The sequence below is a fragment of the Eleutherodactylus coqui genome, chromosome 2, assembly GCF_035609145.1.
Source record: "Eleutherodactylus coqui strain aEleCoq1 chromosome 2, aEleCoq1.hap1, whole genome shotgun sequence".
Taxonomy (NCBI): domain Eukaryota; kingdom Metazoa; phylum Chordata; class Amphibia; order Anura; family Eleutherodactylidae; genus Eleutherodactylus; species Eleutherodactylus coqui.
Window position 1 is genome coordinate 109,467,809 of NC_089838.1, and position 26,180 is coordinate 109,493,988.

Sequence of the window (26,180 nt, forward strand, 5' to 3'; positions counted from 1 at the left end):
GGGGGTGTGACTCAGGCTTGCCCCTGATTGGCTCAGCGCTGAGCCAATCAGAAGCAAGTCTCAGTCACACCCATTCATGAATTCATGAATGGGTGTGACTGAGATCAGCCTCTGATTGGCTCAGGCTGAGCCAATCAGGGGCAAGCCTGAGTCACACCCCCTTCACACCCACTGCAGGCCGGCCGCCGGGATCTCCAGCTGCCGGGAGGAGGTAAGTACATACATTTTTTTTATTTTTTCACTTTTCAGGATGCATTGCAGGAAAGGGGTTATATATTTAACCCCTTCCCGACAATTAACACCGCGCACGCCGGCAGCCCATTGCTTTCAATGGAGCGGCTGTATTGCCGCTCCATTGAATTCAATGGGCAAACATCGTTCTTCTCTGCCACAACTGTTCCAGCTGTGGCAGAGAAGAATGATTTATCTTCTATATGTTCTCATTGGGGTCGGCGCTGCTGCCGCCGGCCCCATTGAGCGCATATAGAGAAGAGAACAGGAATCGCAGATCGCAGATAGGTGCGATCTGCGATTTCTGTTCTCTAATTTATCGGACGAGCGCATAAAAAGCGCTCATGTGTCCGATACCATTGCAAAGCAATGGTTTTAAAAAATCGCCGGACGCATGCGCATGCGCAAATCGCGGCAATAAACGCCCGTGTGACTGAGCCCTAAAGCTGTAACCTTTCAGTGTAATCCTATCTGTGATGTTAGTGAGATGACTGCTGTAAAGTTTTCTCTACAAATCAGGAAGTGTCAGCCTACTATTAATAGGCTTTGTGGTCACTGTGATAAATGTAGGATTTTAGGATTTTTAGGATTTAGATTTTAATAACCGAAAAAAAGTACCAAAAATTCTTAAACAATCTGTTTTAAACATAAATGTGATTTATATAATAGGTAGTTTTCTAAAGACAGATTTACTTTAATTTTGCCCAGAGTCAGACTTTGCCTGACATCAGCCCTGCACATAAACTGTGAGATCATGGAACCCCAAAAATAATCTGAAAGATGACAAATGATCAGAGACACTTATATAATGATGAATAATAGATTTATTCAAATCAACATGGATCATCAATGAATCATATGAGTAATAGCACGTGGTTGACTTTAATTTTTAATCCGCCTTGATTGATGGCTTCAAATGTGATAACTAAAATATTAATAAGAAGAAATAGAATATCAATCAATATATTTTATGCTCAGAGTTATTGCCAATATTACCAGAACTTTTATATAATTATGTTTCCTAAGCTACACACTAATCAAGAGTCTACAAATGAAAGCTAGCTTCACAAGATGAACATTTCAGTATTTGTAGACCAAGACCAAGAGTGGATCCTAAACACAGAAAAATTATAATGGGACGCTTTATTTTTGGCTTACAAATACAGATTAAATGTGTGTGCTTATGAAAGTGGGAAAAGTCATATCACAGATGTGACTCATATTGTTCACAGTGCTTGAGTGCTACTATAATTATTGCCTTCATATTGCCAAGAGTGGAACTGCATTATTGTATTAGTAATATAAGATATCACCATGACTTCAGAGAGCTCTACATTACTTTTAGGCCACTTTCAGGTGGGCGTATTATTGTTTCTTATTAGGTCTGTGGTGAGGGGATCGTAATATGAAGAGTTAATTACATGCTCATACTTTTTACAACCATGCTGCATGAGCTATTTTTGCGTATTTGCCTCCATATTTGTATTATGCTCTATTTGGCAAATACAGATCGGTCATCATACGCGTAAGAAAATAATAAAAATACGGAGGCAAATACGGCTGAAAATTTCATGACATACGAATGTAATGTCTTTTAAAACACATGTGTAATTCGGATCCATATTGCGGATGTGTTTTCCTACACTTGTCTGAAACTGACGTTATTATGAAGATATTCTTCTCTGCAAGCACAGCTGCTATGAAAAAATATTTCCATAACATGATACTGCATGGAGATACCAAATAATAATATATGAATGCCTACATCTCCATAGTATCGCTCTATAGGAACTGTGCACCTTTAATGCCTTAAAGACATGGCCTATTTTGTCTATAAGAACACAACAGTTTTTGGGGCATTTTCATCTTTATTCTTCAAAAGCCATTTTTTTTTTCCATCCTCGTGATCATATGAGGACTTTTTTTTGTGCAGCAAACTGTTGTTTTTGTCGATACAATTTTTGGGTAGATATAATGTATTTTTTTGGAGGGAAGGGCAGAGAAAAAACATAAATTCTGTCATTATTTTTTTTACAGCACTAATCATGCAGCATAAATGACAAGATAAATTATTCTCATGGGCTGGTACAACTAAGATATTAATAACTTTTTTTTTCAGGTTTTTCCACTTTTCAAAATAAAAATCCTTCTTGGATTATTTTTGAAATCATTGCACTCAAAGACTCATTACCAGTGGTGTAACTATAGAAGATGCAGAGGATGGGGTTGCACCTAGGCCCAGGACCCTTAGGGGTCCCATAAGGCCTCTCTTCTCCATATAGGGAGCCTAGTAGTATGAATAAAGCATTATAGTTGGGGGCCCTTTTACAGGTTTTATTTTGGGGCCCAGAAGCTTCAAGTTATGCCTCTGCTCATAACTTTTGAATTTTCTAAAGGGTGGAGCACTTTAATGGCTTCTTTTTTTGCATAGTGAGCTGTATTTTTTAATTGGTACCATTTTGGGGTACACACAGCTTTTTTGGTCACTTTTATCACATTTTTTGGAAGCCAAAATTAACAAAATAAGCATTTTGCTTACTTTTTGTTTAGGTTTTTGCCATGCCAGATTAATAGTGTGTTCAATTTTATTGTACAGGTTGTTATGGATATGATGATACCAAATATGTGAGTTGTATTAAAAGGTATTATTTTTTTTATACAAAGAGGAAAGTGTGCAAAAAGTTTTTAAGTTTTTTTGTGTGTTTTTTACACAATTTTTACTCACATTTTTATGTTCCTGATCGCTATGATAATAATGAATTGCAGTACTTCTGTATTGCAATGCCTTATTGCTCAAAATAGGGATCACAGGCCATGGCAGGCCCAGACACCAGACCTGAATTACATCACGAAGGGCTGATGACATCACATGGGGAGTTTGCTCCTTCTGTGAACCCTATATATGCAGCAATGTACATTGATCTCGACATGTAAGGGTTTAACAGCGGGGATCAGTTTTCTTATCAATCCTAGCTGTTGAAGCCGGAGGCCGGCTATCAGTCACAGGATGGCAGGATCGTATAGGCTTACCATCTGCATCTGCGCCATCCACAGGACGTACGTTTACATCCTGTAATACTAACTACCACCCTTCCAGAATGTAAATTTACGTCCTGTGGCATTAAAGGGTTTAACATGCTGGGTGCACACATTTCTATAATGTGAATGGAGTCTTATCATCATTTAATAAAGCCAGTATGTTGGTTCTTTATGTTTTACTTTATAATATGATACAATTTTGGATACTGATACACTACATATTGAAAAACAAATAGATAACTTACATCAGGATTTTTTCCTTAGCCTAGCAATCCGCCCACAATGTTAGTTGCCCCGCCCAAACCACCCTAATGGAAATAACATTATTTAAAGAGAGATGTAAGAATAACAACAACATTTGCTGGTATGATGTCACTGCATGCCAACTGTGATATTTTACAATAGGCTTTATTAATTAACCCATCAGTCACATGAAAATAGGAAAACAACATGCCAGAAATCACACTTTTGTAATTGTAGATTTTAAATTTGTCTCTTGGAGATATATTTGGCACATAATTTATTCACCCTAACTCAATTTTACCCCTTATTGACATAACTAATTTTAGAGTTAGGAACAAATAAATCATTTCCCCTTTTGTTTTTCTGCAGCCATAATAGAAAACATCTATTTTAACTTTTACATTTTTTTAAAATTACATTTACTGTACTAGAAAAATAGTCTAATGTTTTACAGTACGAGTTGTTATGGATGTGAAGATAATTATGTGTAGTTTTTATTTTCAATACTTAAAGGGAACCTGTCATGACCTCACAGAATCCTAAACTAAGTTATGGTGCTGTTAGGGGATGTGGCAGGGAGTCGGGGAATGTATTTTTTATACTCTATACTCATCTGTTGTCACCCAGTGAAATTGCTGCATGGACAAAGCTCAGACTTTTGTAGGGTTCCCATGCGCACGCTCTCCAATAGACTTGCATGGGAGAGTGCATGCGGGAATCTGTAAAGAGCCAGATTTTTGTGGCACACAATCTTCACTGGGTGACAGCACTGGATCGGGGGAGTGGGTAAGTAAAAAAATACATCACCGGCTCCCTGTCATGTCCGCTAACAGAATCGAAATTTTCTGGCACAGTGGGGATGTGACAGGTTCCTTTTAAAAAATTGTAAAAGGGCCAAATCACACAGGCATGTTTCCTGCCAATGTGTTCTCTTTGATTTACAAAGACAGCGCACAAACCCATTGTAGAAAATTAGGCTATTCCCACAGAAACTCAGTAACTCTTATTCCAATTCTTATCACAGACTAGAATTGAACATGCAGTGTCCACTGCTTATGGGTATCGGACAGGACACAGACAGGGTGTTTATATGTTGTCCAATGTGAGTTGCACCCGAGAATGTCAGGTGCAACTCACATGCACACATGTGAAAGGGTCCTAAGGAGAAAAAAAATGTTTGTTTTTTTAACAAAAATTGCTGTACAATTAGATACTGTGGTCAGTAAGTACAGCAGAATCAACAGGGTTAAAAGTTATTAGATCAGCAAGTGCTCATCTTTTCACTTCTTTCTAGGAAAAAAGTGTAACAGGGTTCAAAAATGCTCTCTGATTTATGAGGGTGTGGGATAATATGAATATAAGTCTATGTTATCCTCCCATGCATCAGGGGGACAAATAGAAGAATCACAGATGGTACTCAGCTGTCCCCTCTTTGCTCTTCACACTGACTGAAGTGAGAGTTGCAAATTCAGTATTCCAGCTCTAACTTTAAATAGCTCCAGCTCCAGTTAATTTGTGGCTACAGATATACTTTTGGCCTTATTTTTAAAGCCAAGATTATGGTCAATGTAGCCGAAGCTTCAGCAAGTAGAATAAGCTCTGTTTGTTGAAAATCGTAATATGTTTTGCATGTTGAATAAACATCACTCAGGGTAATCAGTGACAAAGGGGAGGGGGGTGGGTGATAAGCAAAACACTAAACTAATTTTCAGATCTTTTGTTGGAAGTACTTGTCCTGCCCTAAATGAAATTAAGCTTCTTTTTTTATAGTATGTTTACACTATTATAAATTAAAAATGTCCTTAATTTACACACATAAACATTAGCCAAAGATGACTAGATGAATCTTACCAATGACTCGCCCAAACTTTTCAGTGTCTCTCCCTATAAAATATGTTTAAATTACAGAATTACATTTATTGATTGGAAAATGAGTCCAACAACGGACAGATATTTCTTTATATTTGATCGTCTTACCAGCAAATCACATAAAACATTCAGGACAATATCGCTTACTCCAAGTTCCTCCTATAATTAAGTAGTAAAATAGATTATAATATACAATATGGCATGGGATATTTATCTTATATGATGGAAGTATGCATAATTATAAATTATGTGGCTTTCTTATCCATAATTGTACTGTTGTCCATTGTTCAAGCTATAGCAAATTATTGACTTTCAATATATAAACAATGCTGAGCATGTTATATTGGTATGCACCAGAATTCTGGCATGAGCTGCACCTTCTTTTTGGTGCAGATCAATTAAACAATGTATTGATTGCGGCATTGTCACATCTGAAGAAATGCCACTTTTCCAGCAAGCAACATAAATTCCACTCAGCTACACCTTTTTGATAAGTAAGGCACAAAAATTGTCAAATAAACATAATAAGTGTGCTCAGCATGTACTCCCTTATTTGATGCAAAATGAGCAAGACTTTTAGCACTTCTAGCTAAGTACATATAGCCCAGTGATTTTGATAAAGTTCACCAATTTTGAGACTAGAATAATTTTGTAAATTTTATATTTAACATTTTTCTTTATAAAACCCAGAGATTCTCAATTAGATATAAAGTAATAGAAGTGCTTACCACTAATTTTAGGAGTTCCAACCCAAGCTTTTCAGCTGCCTCTCCAACCTTGTCCCCAATCTGTTCCTATAAACCAAACAAAGCAATTGGATATTGTTTTGTTTAAATATGCAAAGTTATGAATAGCAGCTTGTAAGATAATTACCAGGAAGTCTTCAGTGCTCAAGATTTCATCTACTGTACAACCTGCATCTTTCTAAATAAAATATAAAACAAGAATTGTAATATAATACAATATAGAACAATCATTATTCACAATGAAGTTGAATTTCATAATATTATAGGCTTTATTGAGCCCTAGATAAAAAAAAATATTTAAATCATAAATTTCCGGGCACAAGCATTACATTTTTATCAATGGGTTCACAATTTTGTATTTTAGTACCTAGTAACAAGTACCACAAGGCTCTGTACTGGGCTCAGTGTTGTTCAACATTTTTATAAATGATCTGGAGGAGGGAATTGAGTGGAAACTGATCATATTTGCAGATGACACAAAGCAAGGGGGGATAGCTAAAATTAGAGAAGAGCGAGAGGATTCAAAAAGATCTAAAAAAGCTTAAACAGTGGGTGGCGATTAACAGAATGGTATTTAACAAAGAGAAATGCAAGGTTCTACATCTGGGAAAGAAAAATGAAAAAATCACATACAGAATGGGAAAAATTGGGCTAAGTAGCAGCACATGTAAAAAAAGACTTGGGTATATGAATAGATCACAGACTGAACATGAGTCAACAGTGTGATGCACCAATAAATAAGGCAAACACAATTTTGGGATGTATTAAAAGAAGCATAGAGTCTTGATCATGTGAGGTAATTATTCCCCTCTTCTCTTCCTTACATCATATGGAATACTGTGTCCAGTTCTGGGCACACCAATTTAAAAAAGACATAGACAAACTGGATCAAGTTCAGAGAAGAGCTACCAGCTGCAAATCATGTCCTATGAGGAACGGTTAAAGGATCTGGGAATGTTTAGCTTGCAAAAAGGAGGCTGAGAGGAGACTTAATAGCTGTCTACAAATATCTGAAGGGCTGTCACAGTGCAGAGGGATCAGCCTTATTCTCATTTGCACAGGGAAAGACTAGAAGCAATGGGATGAAACTGAAAGGGAGGAGACGCAAATTAGATATTAGAAAAACTTTGTGACAGTAAGGGTGATCAATGAGTGAAACAAGTTGCCACAGTAGGTGGTGAGTAGAGATGAGCGAACGTGCTCAGCCACGCCCCTTTTTCGCCCGAATACCGCGATTTTCGAGTACTTCCGTACTCAGGCGAAAAAATTCGGAGGGCGCCGTGGGTGAGTGGGGGGTTGCAGTGGGGAGTGGGGTGGAGAGGGACAGAGAGAGGGCTCCCCCCTGTTCCCCGCTGCTACGCCCCACTCACCCACGGCGCCCCCCGCCCCCCCGGCGACCCCGAGTACTTTTCACTCAAGTACTGAAGTACTCAAAAATGGCGGTACTCGATCGAGTAATTACTCGAAACGAGTACGTTCGCTCATCTCTAGTGGTGAGTTCTCCTTCAATGGAAGTCTTTAAACAGAGGCAGGACAGACATCTGTCTTGAATTATTTAGTGTATCCTGCCTTGGAGATCCCTTCCAACTCTACCATTCCATGATTCTACGTATAACATTTTGTATAAAATTGTTTTTGAAAATATGTTTTATTAACAAATTATAAAGAAAATCATATATGTTTTAAATATTTACCAAAGCCTCGTGCACTTGCTTTAGGAACTCTTTGTATAGTTCCTCATTGTGATCTTTCTGTAAAGTTAAAAAAAAATAATAACATTTACACACATTAGTTGTCCAATCCATAGAGTGATGTTTTATTATCTCTGTTCATAAAAACATAGAGACGCAAAAGTGATTGCAGCTCATACGCTATATTGATAGTATATAACACAACCCAAATGGTAGGTTTTTAAAAGGACATTTGCAGATGGTTAAAATATCTGCCAGTGTTAGGGTTCTTTCACATATACCAAAATATTCCGCAGGATACTGTGGAATTTTTGCTATTGAGATCCGCACCAAAACCTATGTTTAAATGCGGTTTCTGCAACAAAATTGTCATCTAATTAGGCCATTTTCAAATTTGTGTCAAAATCCGCATGTTGAACACAAATTTTGATATGTGTAAATGAACCCTTTGCATATTTTAAATGCCCAGTAAAAGGACAGCATGGAGTGATTCTATATGCATGCATACCTTTCCCTGCATGTACAGGCAGAGCAATTCTTGAAGTTTTATAAGTGTCTCCGGAACATCAACCTGTTGATAACACTGATAGTTAACTTCAAACTATACTAGAAGAATTGTGTAATGTGTTATAGAATATTATGTTACTTAACTGGGATATACTGAAGCCATGGTTATACACCAAATAATTAGCTGGTATAAGTTATACATCCTGTATATAGTGATATGGACCATATTGGTATAACCTATGTACCTCTGTATATAATTATACACGCAGAGCTAGTATAAGTTATACATCCTGTATATAGTGATATGCACTATACTGGTATAACCTATGTACCTCCTGTATGTGATTGTTGCATTTTTTTCTATTGTGTGTAAAGTGCGCAAACACTTTAGTTTAAAAAAAAACAACTCATGTATTGTTTAAATCCACATGTGGTTTTAATGGTGTGTGCAGTTTCTTAAAAGCACATGTGGTTTTTGAATACAGCATGCAGTTTTTTTAATTGTGAGTTTTTTAATTGTGGTTCAAGAATGCAACAAAAACATGAACACAGCCTGGGTGGCTACAAATAAATTTTCACATAGTCCAGGAAATGGGTTATGTTTGGAAAGCGTATGCCAAGGAGCTTGATCATGTATGTAAATTTGTTTTGCAGTGCAGTTCTATGTAGTGCAGGTACAGGTGGGAGGTGCGAGCTGAACTTTTGTACCTGGGTCTCTGAGCCTTTAGCTACGCCCCAGAAAGCATGTATATTGTTGTTCAACTTTTTATGTATAATATAACTAGCGTATAAATGAACTATATAATGATGTTCAAAGGTGAAAATAGTAGCTCCCATTATTCTATAAAAGTGTAAAGGTGTAAAGTTTAATATATACAATACTTAATTTCTTACCTTAAGTAACTTTTCAAGACAGCTCTTTGGGATGCTAGGTATATCTGCACAATTACAAAATTGAAAGTCACACAGTAAGCATATTAAAACTTCAAAGTGAATTATATAGTATCAGTCCAAAAACAAAACTCATATCCTGCACTGGCATGTTACTAAGTCAAAAATAAAGTTTTTTTGAACTAATATGGATGAATATTTTTTTAAATGTTGATAAAATATTTTGCTATCTTTTTTACTATCATAACAAATTTTGATCTTATGTGATAAAAGAAGGAAAAAACTTTTATATGCAAGGGGGCTTATATTAAAAATGCAATAGCTACTCACCTTTTGGAACTCCACCAGTAGCAATGGATCCTGTATTTCCAAACTCTATACAAAGTAAGGAAGAAATATATTATCATCCATTGCTCCTTTCAAACAGAGTAAGTCAATTCCTGGATTACGTTTTTTCTATATATTTAATAGAAATGTACACATCAGTTCTCACTTAGCAATTCAGTAAATTTACAAATTCACTACTTTAGTAGTCCCTAATAAAAGTTCTGATTATAAAAGATCTCCAACATTATATTTTGTTAGCATGAAAAACTAAGATCTTAAGTATATAAACTTACCAATGTAGCAGTTTAGAGCCACAAAAAGAAAAGCTATTGCAGCCTTCATGATGGGAGACAATAAAAATGGCTCTTTAGTCAGTTATGTAGATGCTAGAAGATTAGCTGGAGGTCTATTAAACTACCTCTAAAACTGTAGTATTTATACCCTAGAATGATGCATTTGTCAGCACTTCAGTGACATTAAACATGACCTAAAGGTTGTGAAATGTTCCCCCATCTGTTATACTTTTGCAATTTTAGGGACTCTCAAATAACCTGCTGTTACAATATAAACCCAACTATTGTATTGTGTTTCATTCACATAATACAGTATGACAACTAAAGAGTGTTCTAGATTACCTTTTAGTCAAATATTTAGCTTATCATAATGCCATGTCACTTTAGGTATTTTATAAGCTGAAGTGATCACTTCCTTACTGGCAAATATAACTGAAATATGAGCAATTTCATGATATGTGTAGAAGTGTATTTTCCTAACCTTTCTCTTAACCCAACATATTCCAAGATTTATGGTATGAGATGTTAAATAAACATTTAACCCTTTATAGACATGGCCTCTTTTAGGCATAAGAATGCAACAATTTTTGGGAATTTTCATTTCCAATTTTCAAAAGCCATAACCTTTTTATTTTTACATCCTGTTGCATTAACTACCATCCTACCAGGGCATAAACTAATGTCCTGTGGCATTAGAGGATTAAAAGAAAAGCACTTACACTTTTAGTGGATGCTATCTGACAGTCAACTGACACCCTCAGATTCCTCTGTTAAAAGATATACCTCTATGTATCATGCTTTTACTTGATAGCCATGATGAAAACTTTTGACAGATGGCATTTGTTGAACATCCATCACCCATAAAATATTTCCATATAAAATAATTTAAACTCTATATTCATCCCTTGTTTCCTTGGGGATTAATATACAGTTTTTTTTAAAGGTTTGATATGGATATAAATAATAATGTTTTTATTGATCTATCTACTTGGGAGATGAGCATCTAGTTCTCTTTATAAGGCTAAATTGGTTTGTAGCTAGTTCACCCCTAACAAAGTCATAATGACAAAATCAGTTGAGCATTAGTTGAGTTCCACATTTTTATGTCATGCTATTTTAAAATCTTTATTTTATTAGTACAATAAAAGAGACAGGATGACTGTTAGAACTTAGAACTCGTAGAGCCACACGTTTTATCTAAATACTCCAAAGTTTAAGGTAGTGTAGCTACTGGACCTGGAGACTGAAACAGAATCATTGTGAGTATTGAAGTTTAACCCTTCGCAACATCTGCAGTTGCATCAACACATAGAAAATGTACATGGGAAAGAAGCTTGATGGAGAGGCTTCTGTGTGAACTTTACTCGGTATTTCCATGGTGCTAGTATCCATTGGGGTCATGAGCAAAACCTCTACTTTCAAGAAGCTGAATCTAAAAACTGTTTGCAAAAAGTGCAGACATCAGTATCTTGACCCTTAGAACCAGACAATGGTTAGCTCTTTTTAATATGGTACACATTAGTTTATTGGCCATAACTATTGGCCATATTTATTGGGCTAGGAGTTAATTTTCATAGCATTTTTTCATGGATAATGCAGATTTGTGTCATCATGTGAGTAAACTCCCAGTATGACTCTGCTGTAGAGAAAGTGTATTCAGTAGAGATGAGCGAGCACCAAAATGCTCAGGTGCTCGTTACTCGGGACGAAATTATCGCGATGCTCGAGGGTTCGTTTCGAGTAACGAACCCCATTGAAGTCAATGGGCGACCCAAGCATTTTTGTATATCGCCGATGCTCGTTAAGGTTTTCATTTGTGAAAATCTGGGCAATTCAAGAAAGTGATGGGAACGACACAGCAACGGATAGGGCAGGCGAGGGGCTACATGTTGGGCTACATCTCAAGTTCCCAGGTCCCACTATTAAGCCACAATAGCGGCAAGAGTGCCCCCCCCCCAACAACTTTTACTTCTGAAAAGCCCTCATTAGCAATGCATACCTTAGCTAAGCACCACACTACCTCTAACGAAGCACAATCACTGCTTGCATGACACTCCGCTGCCACTTCTCCTGGGTTACATGCTGCCCAACCCCCCCCCCCCCCCCGCACGACGCAGTGTCCACAGCGCACACCAAAGTGTCCCTGCGCAGCCTTCAGCTGCCCTCATGCCACGCCACCCTCATGTCTATTTATAGGTGCGTCTGCCATGAGGAAGAACCGCAGGCACACACTGCAGAGGGTTGGCACGGCTAGGCAGCGACCCTCTTTTAAAGGGGCGGGGCGATAGCCCACAATGCTGTACAGAAGCAATGAGAAATATAATCCTGTGCCACCGCCATCAGGAGCTGCACACGTGTGCATAGCAATGGGGAACCTATGTGCCACACACTATTCATTCTGTCAACGTGTCTGCATGCCCCAGTCAGACCGCGGTTTTTTATAAATAGTCACAGGCAGGTACAACTCCGCAATGGGAATTCCGTGTGCACCCACAGCATGGGTGGCTCCCTGGAACCCACCGGCTGTACATAAATGTATCCCATTGCAGTGCCCTGGACAGCAGAGCTAACGTCAGATTAAATGCAGGTGAGCTTCGGCCCACACTGCATGCCCCAACCTGACCGGGGTTTTTAATTCATAGACACAGGCAGGTACAACTCCCTGTGGACCCACAGCATGGGTGGGTGCCAGGAAGCCACCGACGGTACATAAATATATCCCATTGCATTGCCCATCACAGCTGAGGTAATGTCATGTTTAATGCAGGTGGGCTTCGGCCCACACTGCATGCCCCAGTCAGACTGGGGTTCTTTAGAAGTAGACACATGTAGTTACAACTCCCTGTGAACCCACAGCATGGGTGGCTCCCTGGAACCCACCGGCGGTACATAAATATATCCCATTGCAGTGCCCAGCACAGCTGATGTAAGGTCAGCTTTAATGCAGGTGGGCAAAAAATTAATTGGATTACACTGTAGGCGAGGGCCCAAAAAAATTGGTGTACCAACAGTACTAATATACCTCAGAAAAATTGCCCATGCCCAACCAAGAGGGCAGGTGAAACCCATTAATCGCTTTGGTTAATGTGGCTTAATTTGTAACTAGGCCTGGAGGCAGCCCAGTTAAAATAAAAATTGGTTCAGGTGAAAGTTTCAACGCTTTAATGAGCATTGAAACGTATAAAAATTGTTTACAAAAATTATATGACTGAGCCTTGTGGGCCTAAGAAAAATTGCCCGTTTGGCGTGATTACGTCAGGTTTCAGGAGGAGGAGCAGGAGGAGGAGGATGAATATTATACACAGATTGATGAAGCTAAAAGGTCCACGTTTTTGATGGTGATAGAGAACAATGCTTCCATCCGCAGGTGCAGCCTACGTATTGTTTAGGTATCGCTGCTGTCCGCTGGTGGAGAAGAGAAGTCTGGGGAAATCCAAACTTTGTTCATCTCGGTTGACAGGCGGGTATGCTTATCCGTGATGATTCCCCCAGCCGCACTAAACACCCTCTCTGACAAGACGCTAGCCGCAGGACAAGCAAGCACCTCCAGGGCATACAGCGCGAGTTCAGGCCACGTGTCCAGCTTCCACACCCAGTAGTTGTAGGGGGCAGAGGCATCACGGAGGAAGGTCGTGCGATCGGCTACGTACTCCCTCACCATCCTTTTACAGTGCTCCCGCCGACTCAGCCTTGACTGGGGAGCGGTGACGCAGTCTTGCTGGGGAGCCAGAAAGCTGTCAAAGGACTTAGAGAGTGTTCTCCTGCCTGTCCAGTACATGCTGCCTGATCTCTGCGCCTTCCCTGCTACCTGGCCCTCGGAACTGCACCTTCTGCCACTAGCGCTGTCGGATGGGAATTTTACCATCAGTTTGTCCGCCAGGGTCCTGTGGTATAGCATCACTCTCGAACCCCTTTCCTCTTCGGGTATGAGAGTGGAAAGGTTCTCCTTATACCGTGGGTCGAGCAGTGTGTACACCCAGTAATCCGTAGTGGCCAGAATGCGTGTAAAGAAAGGCATCCTAACATGAAGTCAGCCATGTGTGCCAGGGTACCTGTACGCAACACATGGCTGTCCACACTAGGAAGATCACTTTCAGGATCCTCCTCCTCAGGCCATACACGCTGAAAGGATGACAGGCAAGCATTATGGGTACCCTCAACATTGGGCCAAGCTGTCTCTTCCCCCTCCTCCTCATCCTCCTCATGCTCCTCCTCCTCCTCCTCAACGTGCTGAGATATAGACATGAGGGTGCTCTGACTATCCAGCGACATACTGTCTTCCCCGCCTCCGTTTCCGAGCGCAAAGCGTCTGCCTTTATGCTTTGCAGGGAACTTCTCAAGAGGCATAGCAGAGGAATGGTGACACTAATGATTGCAGCATCGCCGCTCACCATCTGGGTAGACTCCTCAAAGTTTCCAAGGACCTGGCAGATGTCTGCCAACCAGGCCCACTCTTCTGTAAAGAATTGAGGAGGCTGACTCCCACTGCGCCGCCCATGTTGGAGTTGGTATTCCACTATAGCTCTACGCTGCTCATAGAGCCTGGCCAACATGTGGAGCGTAGAGTTTCACCGTGTGGGCACGTCGCACAGCAGTCGGTGCACTGGCCGATGAAACCGATGTTGCAGGGTGCGCAGGGTGGCAGCATCCGTGTGGGACTTGCGGAAATGTGCGCAGAGCCGGGCCACCTTTCTGAGCAGGTCTGACAAGCGTGGGTAGCTTTTCAGAAAGCGCTGAACCACCAAATTAAAGACGTGGGCCAGGCATGGCACGTGCGTGAGGCTGCCGAGCTGCAGAGCCGCCACCAGGTTACGGCCGTTGTCACACACGACCATGCCCGGTTGGAGGCTCAGCGGCGCAAGCCAGCGGTCGTTCTGCTGTGTCAGACCATGCAGCAGTTCGTGGGCCGTGTGCCTCTTCTCTCCTAAGCTGAGTAGTTTCAGCACGGCCTGCTGACGCCCACCGCTGTGCTGCCACGCCGCGTGACACCGACTGCTGGCGACGTGCTGCTGCTGACACATCTTGATTGTGAGACAGAGGTGGCGTAGGAGGAGGAGGAAGCATACACCGCCGCAGATACCACCACCCAGCTGGGGCCCGCAATTCTGGGGGTGGGTAGGACGTGAGCGGTCCCAGGCTCTGACTCTGTCCCAGCCTCCACTAAATTCACCCAATGTGCCGTCAGGGAGATATAGTGGCCCTGCCCGCCTGTGCTTGTCCACGTGTCCGTTGTTAAGTGGACCTTGGCAGTAACCGCGTTGGTGAGGGCGCGTACAATGTTGCGGGAGACGTGGTCGTGCAGGGCTGGGACGGTACATCGGGAAAAGTAGTGGCGACTGGGAACTGAGTAGCGCGGGGCTGCTGCCCTCATCATGCTTTTGAAAGCCTCCGTTTCCACAAGCCTATACGGCAGCATTTCCAGGCTGATCAATTTGGCTATGTGCACGTTTAACGCTTGAGCGTGCGGGTGCGTGGCGGCGTACTTGCGCTTGCGCTCAAACAGTTGCGCTAGCGACGTCTGGACGCTGCGCTGAGAGACATTGCTGGATGGGGCCGAGGACAGCGGAGGTGAGGGTGTGGGTGCAGGCCGGTAGGCACTCGTGCCTGTGTCCTGAGAGGGGGGTTGGGTCTCAGTGGCAGGTTGGGGCACAGGGGGAGAGGCAGTGGTGCAAACCGGAGGCGGTGAACGGCCTTCGTCCCACCTTGTGGGGTGCTTGGCCATCATATGCCTGCGCATGCTGGTGGTGGTGGCTCCCCAGCTGATCTTGGCGCAACAAAGGTTGCACACCACTGTTTGTCGGTCGTCAGGCGTCTCTGTGAAAAACTGCCACACCTTAGAGCACCTTGGCCTCTGCAGGGTGGCATGGCGCAAGGGGGCGCTTTGGGAAACAGTTGGTGGATTATTCGGTCTGGCCCTGCCTCTACCCCTGGCCACTGCACTGGCTCGGCCTGTGCCCACACCCTGACTTGGGCCTCCGCGTCCTCGCCCGCGTCCACGTCCTCTAGGCCTACCCCTACCCCTCAGCATGCTGTATTACCAGTAGTGCAGAAACAGAACGCTGTAATTAAATGTGCCGCTTATTGGCCTGTGGTTGGAGGCTGACTTCGCTTACGGAACGTACAGCAGAGGCAGGAAAGAATTTTGCGCAAGCCTGCTGTAACACTTAGCTGGCTGCGTATGAATTAGGACAACTACCCCCAGCAGAGACCCAGTACACAGAGGACGGTCACAGGCAGCCCAAAAAGATTTTTTTTCCCAAATGTTTTTGGAAAGGCCCACTGCCTATATACACTAAATATGTCTTCTGTCCCTGCCTCACCACTACTGGCCCTGGACAATGTAAAATTACTGCAGACTGTTTTACTGTGGACAGGAATACAGCGGTGATGTAAGAGGCAACACAGAGGCAGGAAAGAATTTTGCGCAAGCCTGCTGTAACTCTTAGCTGGCTGCGTATGAATTAGGACAACTACCCCCAGCAGAGACCCAGTACACAGAGGACGGTCACAGGCAGCCCAAATAGATTTTTTTTCCCAAATGTTTTTGGAAAGGCCCACTGCCTATATACACTAAATATGTCTTCTGTCCCTGCCTCACCACTACTGGCCCTGGACAATGTAAAATTACTGCAGACTGTTTCACTGTGGACAGGAATACAGCGGTGATGTAAGAGGCAACACAGAGGCAGGAAAGAATTTTGCGCAAGCCTGCTCTAACACTTAGCTGGCTACGTATGAATTAGGACAACTACCCCCAGCAGAGACCCAGTACAGTAGTGGACAGGAATACAGCGGTGATGTAAGAGGCAACACAGAGGCAGGAAAGAATTTTGCGCAAGCCTGCTGTAACACTTAGCTGGCTGCGTATGAATTAGGACAACTACCCCCAGCAGAGACCCAGTACACTTGTGGACAGGAATACAGCGGTGATGTAAGAGGCACACAGAGGCAGGAAAGAATTTTGCGCAAGCCTGCTGTAACACTTAGCTGGCTGCGTATGAATTAGGACAACTACCCCCAGCAGAGACCCAGTACACTTGTGGACAGGAATACAGCGGTGATGTAAGAGGCAACACAGAGGCAGGAAAGAATTTTGTGCAAGCCTGCTGTAACACTTAGCTGGCTGCGTATGAATTAGGACAACTACCCCCAGCAGAGACCCAGTACACTTGTGGACAGGAATACAGCGGTGATGTAAGAGGCAACACAGAGGCAGGAAAGAATTTTGCGCAAGCCTGCTGTAACACTTAGCTGGCTGCGTATGAATTAGGACAACTACCCCCAGCAGAGACCCAGTACACTTGTAGACAGGAATACAGCGGTGATGTAAGAGGCAACACAGAGACAGGAAAGAATTTTGCGCAAGCCTGCTGTAACACTTAGCTGGCTGCATATGAATTAGGACAACTATCCCCAGCAGAGACCCAGTACACTGAGGACAGTCACAGGCAGCCCAAATAGATTTTTTTTCCCAAATGTTTTTGGAAAGGCCCACTGCCTATATACACTAAATATGTCTTCTGTCCTTGCCTCACCACTACTGGCCCTGGACAATGTAAAATTACTGCAGGACGCAATGCTCTGCACGGCCGATATACAAAAAAATAAAAAAAAGTGCAACACTGCAAAAAGCAGCCTCCACACTACTGCACACGGTTAGATGTGGCCCTAAGAAGGACCGTTGGGGTTCTTGAAGCCTAAAATAACTCCTAACGCTCTCCCTATAGCAGCTCCGGCACCAGCAGCACTGTCCCTGATCTCTGTCAGAATGCATCTGTGGCGAGCCGCGGGAGGGGCCGATTTATATACTCGGGTGACACCTGATCTCGTCAGCCACTCACTGCAGGGGGGTGGTATAGGGCTTGAACGTCGCAGGGGGAAGTTGTAATGCCTTCCCTGTCTTTCTATTGGCCAGATAAGCGCGCTAACATCTCAGAGATGAAAGTGAAAGTAACTCGAACATCGCGTGGTACTCGTCTCGAGTAACGAGTATCTCGAACACGCTAATACTCGAACGAGTATCAAGCTCGGACGAGTACGTTCGCTCATCTCTAGCATTCAGACAAAGAAAAGCCAGAGCCCCCGGACCAGAACCAAGACCAACCACAATTGACGATTGGCTGCAGGTTTCAGATCCTGGACTGAGAAACAGAAAGCGCAGGCTGAGATGACACCATTACCACTACCTTCACTGACATTGACATCTACTACATATTCCATTGTGTCCCAGGTCAGCAGCCAGCCCTCCTACCCTCCACTATGGGAACATAAAAAAAATACCACTCCAACCATCCATGAGAACAGAGCCTCAATGCAAGCATTGCACTGCATGGAAATGCTGCCCTTCAGGCTAGTGGTCACAGATGTCTTCCATAAAATGATGCTCTGTGCTAACCCACAGTATCAGATGTTCAGCTGTCAGTTCTTTACCCAAACATCTGTCCTTGCCCTGCACCGCTATGTGAGTAAAAATGTTTCCCTGGCATTGAAGAACACTGTCAGTGGTCAGTGGCAGGGTGTACCTGCTAATGGACACATGGTCCAGCAAGCATGGCTAGGGGCATTACATATCCTTAACAGCACAATAGGTCAATGTTCTGCAGGTGGGGCATAAGGCTGAAAGTGATGGTCCACGTTTCATGGTACCCTAAAGAGTTGTGGGGCATTCATCCTTGTCTGTCCACTCCTCACCCCCTCCTAATATACCTCCTTCTCTTTCTTTACTAATTTATATCACCTTTCAACATCCTTCACATTAGCACGGCTATCTGTATGTGACAAAATCCAAACTACATAAAGCGGTGCATGTGGTAAATGCCAAAATGCAGCTCTAAAACTCATATGTCTGGGGAAGTGCTATCACACAGCCAAAGAGCTATTGACAGTTCTGCAGGCCCAGGTTGACAAGTGTGCTGACAATCTGAAGCCAGGCAAGGTCATATGTGACAATGGGCAAACCTGTTGACAATTTTTGCCTGAGCAATCTCTTGCCTAGCCCATGTAATGAATCTGGTAGTGTAGCACTTCCTAAACAATTACTCAGGTTTACATCCAGCACTAAAAAGGCCAGGAAATTGTGCTCACACTTTTGATGTTCATACCCAGCTACTTCTGTCTGGTAGAGGTGCAGCAACAATTCAGGCTACCAACCAACCATCTCATCTATCACGAACCTACACAGTGAAATTTCACCTTGCATGTGTTACAGAGATTAAGCCAGCAGCAGAAAGTGATCACAGAGTACCATTAGCAGACACTGTCTGAAGGTTGATCACTTGATGCCTGTGGAGTGGCTGTATATCACAAACTTGCCCTTTAGCCTTCCTGAGGAAGCAACCAAAATGATCAGTTGTGATGATGCACTGATCAGTGTAAATATCCCTGTAGTCTGCTTGCTGCAATATATGCTACAGGGCCTCAGGAACAATGACATGTTGTTGTCACAGGAGAAGGAGGAAGGGATACCAATCTCCCAACTGTCTCGCCAGTCTACCATTACTCAACACCACAGGAATGGTGACTTTTGACAAGAAAGAGGTGTCTTCTCCAAAGAGTATATATAGAGGAGGAAGAAGAGGAAAAGGAAGGGGATAACATTGGTCCAAAGGCAGGAGAGGGGGCTATGCAGCATTCCTTAAATCCATGACTAACCAAACTAATATCTAGGGGATTAGTAAGTTTATGTTTGTTGTCTGAAGAAAAAATGAAAGGGATTCTTGATTTAACATGTTGTTTGACTCTTTGGGCCATGAACTTACCAGCTTTCCTGTATAATTCCATGTGAAGGGAATCAAAATTAGCTAGGAGATTACTTCTAAAGATGTATTTAGACTGAACAATTATCATTCAAAAAATCATTCAAATGAGCAAAACTGAACAATAATTGTTTATTTAAAAAAAATATTGTGCTCTTGTTCGTTGTTCAGTTTCAGCTGACATAAAAATCAGCGCCAGCTGGTTCTCTTGTTGGGCAGTTTATACAATTATTATTCAGTGTTTCACACACTGATGAGGGGCAAACACCCCAAAACATCTGTCTGTGTATGGATTCTTGCTTAACTTTCAATTTCCTGTCATTGTTACAAAGCTTGTATAAGGAGTCTAAGGTTGACTTGAAGGAATGCTGCCTTCCAATAGGTGGCACTGCAGAGGTATTGTTCCATCTCCCTTATTTGCACATAGGAATGTGAAACACTGAATGATATGTAAATAATAGGTTGTATGAGCGTTAACGAGCTGATGATGATGTCATGAAATGCTCTTTGTATCTCAAAGGGCCCTAAGTTGCTGCCATAGTTTAGATAATGATTTGTGTAAGGAAGCCAGTGGGTTAGTCTGATTTGGTTTTCTATTGTTCTGATCTGATCAAGAAATATGATGATTTTGGCCTGTTTGTGCTTTTTGAAGGAAAACTTTTGCTGAATCATTATTTTATGCTAAAATAAGCCTTTTGTCTGTTCCACAATGTGAATGGGTTTGTCCCAGGCAAAGCATTTAGAAAAAAATATTCTTTCGGTGCCTCCACAAATTTCTTTCGAGATATTAAAATTTAATCAGAAATGTGTTGTTTCTCCAGGTTTTTGTAATGTTTAAATATGAGAGTTGTAAATTAAGAAAGATTGAGGCATGGTCTGACCAAGTTATGTGGCTGACAGAGGAAGCTCATACTGTCTGGATGAACCATTTATATAATACTAACATATCAATTCAATGTGCAATGTCTAGCTGAGTAAAAGGAGTATTCCTCAGGGCTCAGTCACACTGGCCCATCTGGGCGCCGATGCGCCCATGTTACTGCACAAAGAAGATGGCCATATTGCAGGTGCGCCGGAAGAAAGAACACATGACCGGCAATGGAACCAATGTGCCCGTGGGACTGAGCCTTCAGAGCAAAAGTTTAAGAAATGAAGGAAGTCATTCAAACCTTCTTAATAGAGCCAGGGGGCCAATGCTGAAGAAAATCTGCTGCTTTGGGAGGTTGTATCAAATGATTTAGGCTGCCTTCACATGGGCGTCAAAATTATGCAAGATTTGTGCACTAAGAGACGCATGGCTGATGCTTTCCTGCATGGCACCGCAATGCTATTTGGGAAACAAATCGTAGCATGTACTGTCTTGTGTGTGCTCACACTACACAGCGACCATTGTTTTCAATGGGGCTGGTGGCAGCATTGCACCATGTGCTAGGTGCCCGTGATGCGATGTCTCATATCGCTCTACCCACATGTTAATTCTCCATGGATGTGAGATGGTTTAATTTGAAAACAGCCTATCATCACTTTGGAGATGAAGGAATTTCTCCTATTGTTTTCAATGGGAAACCTTACATCTAGTGCACCTAGCATGCGATGCGATGGGATTTATATTTGTGCGTCTCACAATGCATAAATCTCTCACACTTTTGACACTTTTATGAAGGCAGTTGAACTGATGCCAGGCTGTTTTGACATGAAAACACCTAATATCCTTGGGGAATTCACATGGTGGGGAGCGAGATATGGAAACGGGATTCATGGCCCCATGTCGCGCTCACCCATATGAAGTTAGCCTTATCTGAGATTATATTAAAATCCCACAAATAATTAGTTCACCTTGTTGTATTGGGCAAATATTTTTGATGATTTTATTCAAAAAGGGAGGAGTTAGGAGGATATATTGGCAAGTGTAAATGGGCTACTGTTGAAATTACCACATAAAATAATTAATCTGCATGTTTCTTTTGGGTCTTAGCCGTAAATATGACAGGGAACTTAGGATGGGATAACTGAAGAGCCTTGCCAAGTGCAAAATGAGTCTTTTGTACACATATTATGTCTGAGTGGGAGGATATGGCATCTTTCCATAATTATGATCACTTAAAAGGGCTATCCAGGCCCTTGGCATTGAGCCACATTAAGTAGAGTGACATCTATAACATAAGATTATTGCTTTGAAAGCCGATAAGGCCATATTACCGAAAGACTACACCACATCGCAAATATGCACCTTGAAGAAAAAAACATTGAAATATACAGCATCACCAATATAGGCTGAATACAGGTTATAAAGGGTAAACTAAACTTGAGAACCTTGATAACAATCACAGACAATGGCTGTTACTTACTGAGTGAGGACTGCATATAGATGCATCCTCTCACCCTGCAGGTAGCTGACTACCAAATGGAGAAGCGAATTACACCTGTGCAGGACACCGATAAGACAGCCACTCACACTGCCACTTGATATAGAGGGGGTGGCTGCTTGGCGTATACTCCCACACATAGTAGATACCAGATGCCAGACCATTCTGATATATGTAGTTCACCATGCAGACCAGCAACCTATTAATGACGCCATGATAATTCGGCGGGTTGCCCTGCATTTCCATCAGTGAACCACATTGGTACTGCCACCCTGGGCTCCCGCTGGAGTCTTAAAGCCACACTGCATGTGAATGATAGATAATAAATGCAAGGCATTGGTTGGATGTTGGCCAAGATACATGAGCCCACTAACCACTTCCCGGTTCCTTGTTAAGGACCAAGAATAAGAACCAAAAGAAAAGAAAATAGAATAAACAAACAGTGTCTATCACTGTTGTAAACCGTGAGGGGAAAAAGGTCGCCAAATCAAAAGTTGAGAACCTCTAAATTTTATATTACAGGATAATACCACACTAAGAAGTTTAAATGGTCACTTAACTACACAATCAGGAGACAGATGGGTTAGGACTAGAGATGAGCGAGCGTACTCGTCCGAGCTTGATACTCGTTCGAGTATTAGGGTGTTCGAGATGCTCGTTGCGCGAGACGAGCACCACGCGATGTTTGAGTTACTTTCACTTTCATCTCTGAGACATTTGCACGCTTTTCTGGCCAATAGAAAGACATGGAAGGCATTACAACTTCCTCCTGTGATGTTCCAGCCCTATACCACCCCCCTGCAGTGAGTGGCTGGGGAGATCAGGTGTCACCCCAGTATTTAAATCTGCCCCGCCCGCGGCTCGCCACAGATGCATTCTGACAGAGATCAGGGACAGTGCTGCTGCTGCTGCTATAGGGAGAGCGTTAGGAGTTATTTCAGGCTTGAAGAACCCCAACGGTCCTTCTTAGGGCCACATCTGACCGTGTGCAGTACTGTTGAGGCTGCTTTTAGCAGTGTTGCACAATTTTTTTTTTCTATATTGGGCGTGCAGAGCATTGTGTCCTCAGTCTGCAGTCATTGCACAGAGTATAGGGCCAGTACTGGAGAGGCAGGGAAAGAGATATACAGACTATATAGGCAGTCGGCTTTTTCAAAAAATTGGGGAAAAATACTATATTTGGGCTGCCTGTGACCGTGTACAGTTTACTGCGTATCTGCTGGGGCTAGTAGTACTAATTAATACGCAGCTAAGCATTACAGCAGGCTTGCGCAAAATTGTTTCCTGCCCCTGCTGTCTCCGTTACATCACCGCCGTCATCCCGGCAGAGGGAAACAGTATACATAATATTATACGCTGCCTACAGTATCTGTCTGCTGGGGGTAGAAGTCCTAATTAATACGCAGCTAAGCGTTACAGCAGCCTTGCACAAAATTGTTTCCTGCCTCTGCTGTCTCCGTTACATCACCGCCGTCATCCCGGCAGAGGGAAACAGTATAGATAATATTATACGCTGCCTACAGTATCTGTCTGCTGGGTGTAGTAGTCCTAATTAATACGCAGCCAAGCGTTACAGCAGGCTTGCGCAAAATTGTTTCCTGCCTCTGCTGTCTCCGTTACATCACCGCCGTCATCCCGGCAGAGGGAAACAGTATACATAATATTATACGCTGCCTACAGTATCTGTATGCTGTGAATTCCACTAGCTCAGTGATACACACCTACGTCTCACTACAGGCGTGCGCAAAATTGTTTCCTGGCTCTGCTGTGCGTTCCGTAAGCGAAGTCAGCCTCCAACCGCAGGCCAATAAGCGGCACATTTAATTACAGCGTTCTGTTTCTGCTCTACTCGTAATACACCATGCTGAGGGGTAGTGGTAGGCCTAGAGGACGTGGACGCGGGTGAGGACGCGGAGGCCCAAGTCAGGGTGTGGGCACAGGCTGAGCTCCTGATCCAGGTGTATCGCAGCCAACTGCTGCGGGAATAGGAGAGAGGCACGTTTCTGGCGTCCCCAGAATCATCTCACAATTAATGGGTTTACGCAGTAGACCTTTATTAGAAAATGAGCAGTGTGAGCAGGTCCTGTCGTGGATGGCAGAAAGTGCATCCAGCAATCTATCGACCACCCAGAGTTTTACGCCGTCCACTGCTGCAACTCTGCATCCTCTGGCTGCTGCTTCTCCTTCCTCCCAGCCTCCTCACTCCATTACAATGACACATTCTGAGGAGCAGGCAGACTCCCAGGAACTGTTCTCGGGGCCCCTGCCCAGAATGGGCAGCAATGGTTCCTCTGCCACCGGAGGAGTTTGATTTGACCGATGCCCAACCTTTGGAAAGTTCCCGGGGTCCGGGGGATGAGGCTGGGGACTTCCGGCAACTGTCTCAAGAGCTTTCAGTGGGTGAGGAGGACAATGACGATAAGACACAGTTGTCTATCACTCAGGTAGTAGTAATTGCAGTAAGTCCGAGGGAGGAGCGCACAGAGGATTCGGAGGAAGAGCAGCTGGACGATGAGGTGACTGACCCCACCTGGTTTGCTAAGCCTACTGAGGACAGGTCTTCAGAGGGGGAGGCAGTGCGGTGGCCAGAGGTAGAGGCAGGGCCAGACCGAATAATCCACCAACTGTTTCCCAAAGCGCCCCCTCGCGCCATGCCACCCTGCAGAGGCCGAGGTGCTCAAAGGTCTGGCAGTTTTTCACTGAGAGTGCAGACGACCGACGAACTGTGGTGTGCATGGTTTGTCGCGCCAAGATCAGCCGTAGAGCCACCACCACCAGCCTCACTACCACCAGCATGCGCAGACATATGATGGCCAAGCACCCCACAAGGTGGGACGAAGGACGTTCACCGCCTCCAGTTTGCACCACTGCCTCTCCCCCTGTGCCCCAACCTGCCACTGAGATCCAACCCCCCTCTCAGGACACAGGCACTACCGTCTCCCGGCCTGCACCCACACCCTCACCTCCGCTGTCCTCGGCCCCATCCAGCAATGTCTCTCAGCGCACCGTCCAGCCGTCTCTAGCGCAAGTGTTTGAGCGTAAGCGCAAGTACGCACCCGCACGCTCACGTGCACATAGCCAAATTGATCAGCCTGGAGATGCTGCGGTATAGGCTTGTGGAAACGGAGGCTTTCAAAAACATGATGGCGGCAGCAGCCCCGCGCTACTCGGTTCCCAGTCGCCAATACTTTACCCGATGTGCCGTCCCAGCCCTGCACGACCACGTCTCCCGCAACATTGTACGCGCCCTCACCAATGCGGTTACTGCCAAGGTCCACTTAACAACGGACACGTGGCGAAGCACAGGCGGGCAGGGCCACTACATCTCCCTGACGGCACATTGGGTGAATTTAGTGGAGGCTGGAACCGAGTCAGAGCCAGGGACCGCTCACGTCCTACCCACCCCCAGAATTGCGGGCCCCAGCTCGGTGCTGGTATCTGCGGCGGTGTATGCTTCCTCCACTAAACCACCCTCCTCCTCCTCCTCCTCCTATGCAACCTCTGTCTCGCAATCAAGATATGTCAGCAGCAGCACGTCGCCAGCAGTCGGTGTCGCGCAGCGTGGCAGCACAGCGGTGGGTAAGCGTCAGCAGGCTGTGCTGAAACTACTCAGCTTAGGAGAGAAGAGGCACACGGCCCACGAACTGCTGCAGGGTCTGACAGAGCAGACCGACCGCTGGCTTTCGCCGCTGAGCCTCCAACCGGGCATGGTCGTGTGTGACAACGGCCGTAACCTGGTGGCGGCTCTGCAGCTCGGCAGCCTCACGCCCGTGCCATGCCTGGCCCACGTCTTTAATTTGGTGGTTCAGCGCTTTCTGAAAAGCTACCTACGCTTGTGAGACCTGCTCGGAAAGGTGCGCCGGCTCAGCGCACATTTCCGCAAGTCCACCACGGACGCTGCCACCCTGCGCACCCTGCAACATCGGTTTAATCTGCCAGTGCACCGACTGCTGTGCGACGTGCCCACACGGTGGAACTCTATGCTCCACATGTTGGCCAGGCTCTATGAGCAGCGTAGAGCTATAGTGGAATACCAACTCCAACATGGGCAGCGTAGTGGGAGTCAGCCTCCTCAATTCTTTACAGAAGAGTGGGCCTAGTTGGCAGACATCTGCCAGGTCCTTGGAAACTTTGATGAGTCTACCCAGATGGTGAGCGGCGATGCTGCAATCATTAGCGTCACTATTCCTCTGCTATGCCTCTTGAGAAGTTACCTGCAAAG

General features: G+C 43.9%; 1 protein-coding gene across 1 annotated transcript; it reads right to left on the minus strand.

Annotated features, from left to right (window-relative positions):
* Positions 1–1,032: 1,032 nt before the first annotated feature.
* On the minus strand, positions 1,033–9,944 carry LOC136610616 (ranaspumin-like). The gene is made up of 11 exons (XM_066589835.1): positions 9,838–9,944; positions 9,548–9,592; positions 9,221–9,264; positions 8,328–8,390; positions 7,823–7,879; positions 6,256–6,306; positions 6,111–6,176; positions 5,491–5,541; positions 5,365–5,397; positions 3,516–3,578; positions 1,033–1,156 (listed from the first exon to the last, which is right to left on the minus strand). Exons 1-10 carry the CDS (start codon positions 9,884–9,886, stop codon positions 3,531–3,533), a joined length of 507 nt encoding a protein of 168 aa, XP_066445932.1. The 5' UTR covers positions 9,887–9,944; the 3' UTR covers positions 1,033–1,156; positions 3,516–3,530.
* Between the last annotated feature and the right edge of the window lie 16,236 nt (positions 9,945–26,180).

What these genes read in the sequence shown, in the direction of transcription:
- LOC136610616 (XM_066589835.1), bottom strand. Translation starts at nt 9,886, where the DNA reads ATGAAGGCTGCAATAGCTTTTCTTTTTGTGGCTCTAAACTGCTACATT. An exon ending in GCCTGTACATGCAGGGAAAG is followed by an intron (nt 7,880 to 8,327) that starts GTATGCATGCAT and finishes TTAACTTTACAG; the next exon opens with AAAGATCACAATGAGGAACT. An exon ending in AAAGTTTGGGCGAGTCATTG is followed by an intron (nt 3,579 to 5,364) that starts GTAAGATTCATC and finishes TATTTCCATTAG; the next exon opens with GGTGGTTTGGGCGGGGCAAC.